At 37.7% G+C, this 10,687-nt stretch overlaps 1 protein-coding gene across 3 annotated transcripts in view; it reads left to right on the top strand.

Annotated features, from left to right (window-relative positions):
- Positions 1–4,246: 4,246 nt before the first annotated feature.
- slc17a7b (solute carrier family 17 member 7b) overlaps positions 4,247–10,687 on the top strand; it is a 19,294-nt gene continuing 12,853 nt past the window's right edge. For 2 of the 3 annotated variants that reach the window (XM_084103154.1, XM_084103153.1), the window contains exons 1-2: positions 4,251–4,406; positions 9,184–9,436. In XM_084103154.1, the coding sequence (XP_083959280.1) occupies positions 4,345–4,406; positions 9,184–9,436 (315 nt within the window). In that variant the 5' untranslated portion in view covers positions 4,251–4,344. Of the gene's footprint in view, positions 4,407–9,183; positions 9,437–10,687 lie in introns of all 3 variants that reach the window. The other variant, XM_084103152.1, reaches the window with a different exon arrangement.

Raw genomic sequence — 10,687 nt, 5'->3', positions numbered from 1 at the left:
TTCTACTGACAGATGCTCATTTGACGATGAACAACAACAAGCTGGCCGTGTTCATCGCTGCTGCTGTAGGAACTCTGACGCTGATGGCTATGGTTTACTGCATCTACAACCAGTTCTACAACAAAAACATTTATTCACACACTCAGCTGCTTGAATCTGGTACACACACACACACACACACACACTACTTAGATCCCTGATATAAAGTACACAAAATAAAATCATAGCACACAGTGACATTACAAAACATATACATTATTCCAAATCTTAGACTTTTTAGAGACCTCGTTTTAGATGGTGACACTAATCCGTCACAGTGCAACAAGCACTTAAAAAAACTTATAAAATATATATATGATTATAGATTATAAAAAAGAATTATCATAATAAATGTCATTTGAATTGATTCTCTATTGCAAAGTATAGATAAAACGTTAATCTAATTTTAAAATGATTATTTCACCTAGGTTGTGTGTGCTTTTTAATGTTTATTTGCGTACATTAACTATTCTTTCAGTAGCTCCAGGTAGATTAATAATATATAATGCACATAATTAATAATACACACATAATGATGAGTTATAATCTGTGTGGTTCTCTGTCAGATATCGCTCTGGATCTGAGCAGCTCGTCCTCGTCTGTGTTTTCTGGTTATGTGATGGAGGGATGGATGCAGCAGAGGATGGAGAAAGGTGGAGGAGGGAGTTACGGATCTCTCTCCGACACTCCTTCAATAATCACTCTTCCTCCTCCTCTTTCACCACCTCAGCGAGCGTCTCCCTTTCACTCGCTCTCTCTGTCCCGAACACCGCCTCTGAGGACCATCTCAGCCCAGGATCTGGAGAAGAGCTTCCTCTGAGCCCGTGTGTGTGTGTGTGTGTGTGTTCTCCCTTTCACTCGCTCTCTCTGTCCCGAACGCCGCCTCTGAGGACTCAGCTCAGCCCAGGATCTGGAGAAGAGCTTCCTCTGAGCCCGTGTGTGTGTGTGTGTGTGTGTGTGTGTGTTCTCCCTTTCACTCGCTCTCTCTGTCCCGAACGCCGCCTCTGAGGACCATCTCAGCCCAGGATCTGGAGAAGAGCTTCCTCTGAGCCCGTGTGTGTGTGTGTGTGTGTGTGTGTGTGTGTGTGTTCTCCCTTTCACTCGCTCTCTCTGTCCCGAACGCCGCCTCTGAGGACCATCTCAGGATCTGGAGAAGAGCTTCCTCTGAGCCCATGTGTGTGTGTGTGTGTGTTCTCCCCTTCATTCGCTCTCTCTGTCCCGAACGCCGCCTCTGAGGACCATCTCAGCCCAGGATCTGGAGAAGAGCTTCCTCTGAGCCTGTGTGTGTGTGTGTGTTCTCCCTTTCACTCGCTCTCTGTCCCGAACGCCGCCTCTGAGGACTCAGCTCAGGATCTGGAGAAGAGCTTCCTCTGAGCCCATGTGTGTGTGTGTGTGTGTTCTCCCCTTCATTCGCTCTCTCTGTCCCGAACGCCGCCTCTGAGGACTCAGCCCAGGATCTGAGCCCGTGTGTGTGTGTGTGTGTGTGAGAGAGAGAGAGAGAGAGAGAGAGAGAGGGTTCATTTTACAGCTGTATGCAAAAGTGACGTGACCTCTGACACATTATACGGCTTCTATAACCTCTGCTGCAAACATTTACACTTGATCCTCTTCAGATTTTAGCTCAGAGCTGCTGTTATTGTGCTGAATGTAACATTCTTTAAAGATTTAATGATACACGTTCTATTCTATTCTATTGTTCACTGATGTCCTCTGTAGTCTGTTATATTCTATTCATTTCTGTTCTGTTGTTTTCGGTCCTATTCTATTTATTTCCTTTGCTATTAATATACAGAATATACGATTTTGTGATTGTAAAGTTCTATTCTATTCTTTAAAAATGTAATTATTTGAATAGCATGAACTGGAATGGAATGGAATTCAAATGGAATAGAGTTCAAATGACCAGAACAGAATTTGGCTCAGCTGCATCTGCTCTTGTAGGAAACAATATTTGGTAACACTTCACATTAAGGTTCATTTGGTTAACAATAGTTAATGCATTAGGCATCATGAAATAACACAATTCTCAGATAACACAAGATTAATATTTGACATAGCCTAAGTTGTATAAATTAACATTTATGTATTTTGAAATAAATGAATTATCAGTGGATGATAATATCCACTAACATTAAACACTTTGGAGTCTGTACTATTTTTTTTTTAATTATTATATATCATCAATTTAATATGTAGTTTCTGAATAAAAGTATCATTTTCTTTACAAAAAAAAAAAAATTATCATCTTTGTTTAGCTGTTTATTATTTTTTTGAAAGAAAATATTGGCCTTTAGCTTCAGTTACGACCTAGATCAGTTCTCTAATATTGGAATGTTTAGTTTACTTGTGATTACTCAGTAAATGTAAAATGATCGTTGTTTGGGAATAATAGGGAATAGTGACTATATTTTAAACAGAAATAATATGTCTCTGGATCAACATCACTGACAGACAAGCACATTTTAGGGACAACGTTAAACCTCCTGTTCGGGTTGATTTCAGGGTTAAAGGACGAAGTACCGTGTGTTTGATGGGAATGTTGTTCCAGGACCAACAAAACATCCCGTCCTATTTGGCGCATTCACAGCTCGGGTTCTTGAGTTGTTTGTAGTGGCATATTGTGTCCACTAAGTGTGTCTCGCATCTTATTTGCCTTGTGGATTAAAATTAGACAGCTAGTTTGCGTGTATGCCAGAGTTAGGGACACACACACAGACACACACACACACACACACACACACACAGAGGGAGGGTTTAAGTCGTGTGAGCACGCCGGCTCTTCACTCTTACAGATTTACTCTAATCTCATTTCAGCACCTTGGACAGTGACACACATTGACACCAGACCTCCATGTTCATTACAACCCCAAAACACAACCACAGCGTGTCTAGTTAAACTAGTCAAACTGTTTCTCTGAGTCTAACAACATATCGTTGATACAACTCACAAATAAAGTTGTTTAGACACTAATGCTGGTTTCATTGTCTTGTACCCCTGGCTTTTCTCCAAGAATTGATCCACCGCTATTCCTTTGGGAGTGTCATTCCAGGAATTATGTTTGAGGCACCGGACGTGGAATTATGATTATGTATAAGGCATTCTCACCAGTTTTGTTGTCTGCCACTTTAAATGCTCGCGCTCAGAATGGATTTTGATTGGCTGTCAATGTTTTTTATTGTTCATATAAGGGGGATTTTTTTATTTATTTTTTTACAGTAAAAACGATATTTTTTCTTTGTGTCTTTATCGTTGTGGTGTGGACTTAATTTTTCTCATAGAATTAAGGCCCTTTCACACTAAAAACGATAACTATGATAATATTAGCAGCCACACAAACACTTATTAGCCTATAAGCGCACACTGCAGGTATGTATTTTGCTGCTTTAAAAGCTCAAGCAAGAGAGATTCTGATTGGCTATTATCGGCTGGAAAAAATCGTTTTGAAAGTAATTCCACCCATATCGTTCCTGTGTGTATCGTTATAGTTGTGGTGTGGACTCTATTCTTTTAAATTTACAACGATTTTTACAATTAAATTTTGTAATGTTATCGTAACACCGTGTCCTAACTACACGCGACGCGCGATAAAAGGTAGCCTGTCTTTTCCATGTTAATCAGAGTTTTTATCCTAACCAGCCGCGACGGCGACACGCGATGATTCTATTTTAGAAACGGTTTCTATTTTTCTGCGCGGCTGGATCAACAAACACAAAGTGTGGCAGTGATAATCTCACACCGTGTCCTAACCAGACGCGATGCGATAAGATTCCAGCAAATAATTTGTCAGTCCACACTACGTCGGAACTGCGAGATGCGTCAAAATCAATCAAAACCCACAGCCAATCAGAACAGCGTGTGGGCGGAGTCTCGCAGCAAGAAAATGGATAAGCATCAAATTCACAAATATTACACCATTTAAACATTATTAAAAATACATAGGCTACTGAGTTACTAAAACGATCTTTGTCAAAGAATACACTTGTTTGTTCACAGTTTGAACGTTCTTGTTTCTATTTGTTTAATTTCAAGATCTGAGGTGAATTATCCATCGTTGCTTTTAAAGCTACAAAGCTGGAGCACTAAATGATATTCAAAGTCACATTGCATGCTTTTAACATTAAACAAAGCACATATGTATGTGTGTGTGTGTGTATGGGTGCATGCGCGCCCGTGTGTCTGTGTGAGGGAGAGTATTAGCGTGTGTGTGAATGTGTGTGTGTGTGTGTGTAAGGGGGTAGGTGGGTGAGTGCTTGTGAGAGCAGGAGCGCGCAGATCTCGCCCGGTCCCGCAGTGAGTTGTAGAGGATGGAGGTCCGACCTGAGCGCTTTAAAGCAGCAGTGGCCAAGACACTTGGAAGAATAAACCGGTAAGACGCAAAAAAAAAATACTTATTAAAGTTTTAAAGAAATGTCTAAGCCGGTTTATGTGTTCATATTAACAGTTGAATGTCTAATTCTGCGTAGTTAAAGCATTAAAATAGAGCTGAATGAGGTCTAATTCTGATCAAAACGATTTAGCCAATAGTTGATATTTATCAGAACATATATTGTAAAGATAAGAGGTTGAGATGGAGATGGTGGGATTATAGCATGTGACCTGAGGTTCAGGACCGCAAACACGCTATACAGTCATATAGAAGATAAACACAGGATTTAAGTCTCTCTTTCAGTGCTCTGATGCTTGTTTCAGTGACATTAGACATTTGAAGAGATACTCGTTTGTGTAGTTGTTTGTCTAGTGTGTATGTGTGTGTGACTTTATTAACGCGACCAGATTAACTCGACTGGACTCTATTAATAGCGACCCTTGTCCGGTTTGTGTCGTCACATTTCACCTGTCAGGTGACCACTTCCGTTCTGCATCATGTAAAGATGGCCAGATTTAGAAAAATACACTTGATAGGGTACAAATATAAGCGTACTGATCATTTAAAACACTCCCTGGTAATATAATATATTTTTTTTTGTTGAGTAGTCTGAGAAGTACTGTTCAATTGTATAGACATATTTGACCTTAATGTAGCCTATAATGAATTTAAATGCATATTTTACAGTATCTATGGCATTTTTAGTTACCATAATGTCCACATTTTATATTAAATTATTGGTACTATACAGTTATCCGGACCACACGTAAATAATTTATCCAGAAATAGGTGTGGTTTTTGAATAAACTTTGTTAAAAAAATTCAGAAATAGGTGTGGTCCGGATAACCGTAAAGAACCAAATTATTATCATTATTATATTATTCTAGCTGCACTTTTAGGATTTTCTGCATTTATCCTCCCAGTTTTTTTGCGACATATTCACTATACTTTATTTTTTGGCAGCTAAACTTGCTTCTGAGATTAATTATACAATAATTTTAAATTAATAATAGGCTATATACTTCCCTCACAATGTTCCTGTTATAAATGGGAAAACCAAACAGTATTCATTATGTAGTGCGAAAGAACACTTGTAATGCACCTGTAATAGATTTTAGATTGTAATTCAGTGAAAAAGATTTATTAAAGAGAACTATATTGTGATAAAGCAAAAAAGATAATGAACGAAATATGAAATGCTTTCCAAAACAAGCAATCAAGACTTTTGTTTCAGCAGTAAATTGTTAAATATTGTTTTGTAATGAACACTGGTTAAGTATTAATGTGTCGATTAATACTTAATGACATTCAATATTTAATATTATAATCGATTCTTCAATGTCAATGGAATAATTACAGTAATATTGAAGGCGTTTGATGCTTTTCTGCATTTATAGTTTCCTGCAGAAGTACAAGTACTTTTATTTATCCCTAAGGGCAAAAAGTCTTCGTATTTAAATGATATATATGATAAATATGTTATTCATTTAATCAGTGTTTATACTTGTAAGGATCAAATCAACTTTCATTGATCTGTCACATTAGCATACTGGGAAAAACACAATCAATCTCTCTCTCTCTCTCTCTCTCTCTCTCTCTCTCTCTCTCTCTCTCTCTCTCTCTCTCTCTCTCTCTCTCTCTCTCTCTCTGTTTCTCTGGATTTTGAGCGGTCTTTAATGTGTAAATCCAGTCCTGAAATAGATCTCCAACTAACCTGCTGCTAGTTAAATCCTCTCTCGCTCGCTCTCTCTCTCTCTCTCTCTCTCTCCCACAAGTCATCACGGTCGTCCACGTCACGACTGCTATTACTGGACTGGACAGTGTCATTAAACTGTTAGTTCTTCCTGCACAATGTGAGGATGTTGTTACATATAAACGGCCATTTAAAAGCTCAATTCTCTTGCTTGAGTGTGGATTCCTCTGTAATCTGATCAAATGGGATCAACAGGTTATTATATTGGCCAAAACACCCTCCTCGTCTGCGATAGAAACATGTTACCGTCTGCTCTTCTGATGATGCTGTGCATGTGTGTTTTGTGCTGTACGAGCCTTAAGCAGAGCACTTAACCTCACGCTCCTCCAGCGGACTGAAGCCGTAAGAAGTGTTAGATTAAAAGTGTCTCGCTAGCAGAAAGTCTGGTTCACTTTGCAGCTTATTCTGGACAGATTTACTGTCCAGAACTGACGTGGACTGATGCATAAAGTGACCAGCAACAGGTCAATTCGTTTTTTGTGACATTTAGTAAATCTGAAATAACACTGAAATGTGTAAGAATTGAGAATTTCTGTCCATCCAAAATTAATAAGAAAAATAATATAAAAATAATAATAGGCATAGTTCCTCTGCATAGAGTTATATAAAACTATTTATAGTTTTGTAGTATTATTAATATTTTTCAATTAACTTTTATTTTTATATTTTCAGTGTTCATTTTAATTTTAGTTACATTTTTGTTGTGTTATTGTCATTTCTTTACTATTTAGGTCTTTTTTTTTTTGTTCAGTTTGTTTTTTATTACAGTGCTTCAGATTAAACATTCCAGTTGCCTTTTCATTTTCATCTTATTTTTAATTTAATTTAATTTATTTGCCATAGTACTGCTACACATCTGAATGACTAAGCCTAAACTGATTATTTTGTTTGTAAATGGTTTAAATGCTAATTGTCCTCAAATACATCAAAATCTCTATTTACCTCTTTAAGAGTACACAATTATAATTTTTTTACTACAATTGAACACTTTCAGTCTTTCTACATCAAAGTTTCATATTTAAATCATCGTGTTACTTTGCGTTTCTTTGAAATTATTTGTGAAATTTACTAGCAATTTCTGAGCGCAAATGCTTTCAAAGTATTTTTAGTGTAGATGTGAAATATGGAACTGGATGAACTGATTTAGGAGAACAGAGAGGAAGAATGGATGGATGAAGGGGGAGGGTGAAGAGAGGCAGAAAAAGACTAAAATAGAAGGTTTGATCAATAATTCAGGCTCTGAGGAACATGATTATTTCATCAGCTGCAGTGGTGCTGTAACCTGACGGTAAGAGTCTGTGCTTAACAGTGATGAGAGATTCACATGGACGTTCACTACTGTAAAGATACTTGTGCCAAAGGCCAGATCTTTGACACGTCTGATGTGAAATTTTGTGGTCTTTAAGTCAAGTTTATTATTCCTGCTTATATTTAGGGTTATTGATGTGCCCAAACCTCTAACGGTGATTGTGTGTGTCTTCCTGCAGTGTTTGTCCTCCAAACATGAACAAGTCCTCAAATCATTTGTCTTATAGAGGGAATTATTGTGCTGTTACTTCACTAAAGTTGTGTCCCAAATGTGTCACCATACAATGTGCACTACTGTATGTACTCAAACTGTGTAGTGTATGAATTTTATAAGGTCATTCCCCCTTCGTTACATAATTAAAGCTGTGACAGTCGAGTGCATGACGTGTCCAACATTCCACTCTTCATTTTTTTAGTTATTAAGTGCATCATCCGGGTTTTTAAAGTGCACTTTTTCTATTTGGAAAACTCACTACTCACACTATTTATACTACAAAACGCTATAGAATAGTGCATAAGAATGCAAACTGGGAGTTTTGTACAGTCAAACACCACTCACAGATTTTTCTGAAGATATTTATGAATATTTAATGTGATTCTGTGAAGGAAACTGCTGCTCTCATAGCATGTTACTGTGTGTTTAATCTGGATTAGATGTGACACATCGGTTCATTAGGAATGTGAACTGGGAAGCGTTTTACTACTGCCTCTAATTTTTGTTTTATGAGCACCGGTGAACATCAGAAACTCGATTATAAATGAGAATTCACAGCATTAAAATGTCTTTAAAAGCATGTTTCTCCTAAAACTCCTTAGCACAAACACAAACAGATGCATACTGTATAAAAATTGTCATACCTTAAGAGTTTAGAGCTATAAATTAATTATTGCTGTATGCAAATTAATTATTAATGTGCACTCAAAAATATTTATGCTTCCATTTAAGATGCATGTATTTGAATTGCATTTACAATTTCGATCCATTTGGATTACACAGTTGATCATACATAAACTAATAAACGTAATGTGATGCATAGTCAGTCATACATAAATGAAACTTAAGATTTCTGCACTCAAAAAATCATATTATTAACTATTTGATTTGATTATTAACGATCAAATTTCTTAGAATCAGCATAAATGTGTTAATGGTGAATTTTTTTATTTTATTCAGTTGACATGGCTAGGTGTGGAACAAGCAATATTCAGTTAGTTAAAATGTATGAGATTTTATTGATTGATAATATTAATATGAACCTGGTTATTGCATATTTAACAGTTTATTAGAGCTATTACCGAAATCTGACCTGTTACTCTTTTCATTTATGTATGACTGACGCATCACATTACATTTATTAGTCTGTGCTAAAACTGTGTAATCCAAATGGATAAAAATTGTACATGCTGTTCAAATACATCCAGAAAATCTTAAATTTAGCCATAATAATTGAGTGTGGAGCAGCTCAGAGTATATCTTATAAGAAGTCTGGTTTCTTGATCAATCTGAGCACATTTTAAGCCTTTATTAAGGTTTGTTTCTCAGGAGTCTTCAGCAAAAGCCTCCAGCTCTCTCATTACCGTCCAGGGAGAAAGAAGTGAGATATTAAAGAGATTTTTCTCAGTTGTCTTTCCCGCAGGCAGCTGATCCTGACGTCCCAAGGCTTTAGTGGTGTATGAAACAGTTTATAATGTGTGTTGGTGTGTGTGTTTGTCAGGGTTCTAGAGAAGCGCCAGGAGAATGGCGAGACGATTGAGTTGTCGGCGGAGGGTCGTCCTGAGCTCCAGGAGGAGAAGGAACTTCCGGTTGTGGACTGCACGTGTTTCGGCCTTCCCCGACGCTACATCATCGCTATCCTGTCAGGCCTGGGATTCTGCATCTCCTTCGGGATCCGCTGTAACCTCGGTGTGGCCGTGGTTAGCATGGTGAACAACCACACCGTCTATAGAGAAGGCAAGCCATACGTCGTGGTAAGTTGGATTTTGTGTGCGACCAAAATTCAGAACTATTTTCACCGCAGCCCTTTCAAGTTTCACTATATTTCCATTCAAAGTTGCGCATTTACCTTGTGCGCAAAATTGGAATAGCCTATCACACAAAACATGTGCGAATAAAGCAGCGTTTCCATCCAATGTGTTCAAGAGAACAAAATTGTCACTTCCTGGGAAATTTGCGCAAAATATATGCAATAAAAATGGAAGTTGCTGCAATCGGTGACGCCACTCTGGCTCTTTATTCCTCCATCATAATGACTTGCGTTTCAGAGCGGAAATGCATTAAATGCTGTCATGATCTCTTGTGTTCGGATGCTGGTGTTTGGGAACGCAATCATGCAAGACGCTTCTGAGAGGGAATTAAACCAAATCATTCTGATCACAGCTCAGATGTTTCAGAACGACCAAACCAACATTTGAGATGCTGTGATGTGATTGGTCCACTGGTTAGTCCTGTTATCCAATCACATTCTCAGTTGAGGCAAAGTCAAGGGAGTTTTTTTGTTGCACATCAAGGGATTTATTATGTAAATGTGTTTCCATCATACATTACTAAATGTTGTGATGTTGTTTCCATCAAGATCTTGTGTTGTCAATGCAAGAGTCCAGCACTCTGTAAAGTCTCCTCCAGCACATCCCAAACACTTTCAATGAATTTAAGCTCTGGATTCATGTGAGAAAATGATTCTTCAAGCTTTTCACAACCATTCTTTCACAATCTGAGCCTGATGAATCTGGACATTGTCATCCTGGAATATGAACATGATGTTCTTCATACATGGTTGTTTCAGAAATGAAAAGCTACACACTCCATCAGTTAGAGTTAGAAGAACTGTTGCCAAACATATAACATGTTAGAAACATAATAATCACTGCAATAATGATCCAATCATAGACTCTTAAGCTTTTGCTTATTTAAATCCAAACAGTGACATTTTTTGGCCAGGCAGTGTGTTTTATGTGCATGTCTTCTAATCGGATAAAAAAAAATTTATCCACCTCAATTGAGTGCTTTTGTTTTTATGCGCACTTTTAGACTTTATGCTCCTCCAGCGTTTTTTATGCGATATCCCTAAATGCACCCCCCCCCCCCCAAAAAAAAAAAACCCAGGTGGATGGAAGCATAGCTAATGTCGTCAGCTTACAATTTCATGTTTATGTTTCATGTACAATTTCCACTGTACTAGATTTTCTGCAATTTTGTCAAACATTTTCAAACTCCCCATA

Source organism: Abramis brama (genome assembly GCF_963993115.1).
Source record: "Abramis brama genome assembly, chromosome: 24".
NCBI classification, from domain to species: domain Eukaryota; kingdom Metazoa; phylum Chordata; class Actinopteri; order Cypriniformes; family Leuciscidae; genus Abramis; species Abramis brama.
Note: the sequence above shows the minus strand (reverse complement) of the source record. Positions and strands in the feature narration are given on the sequence as shown.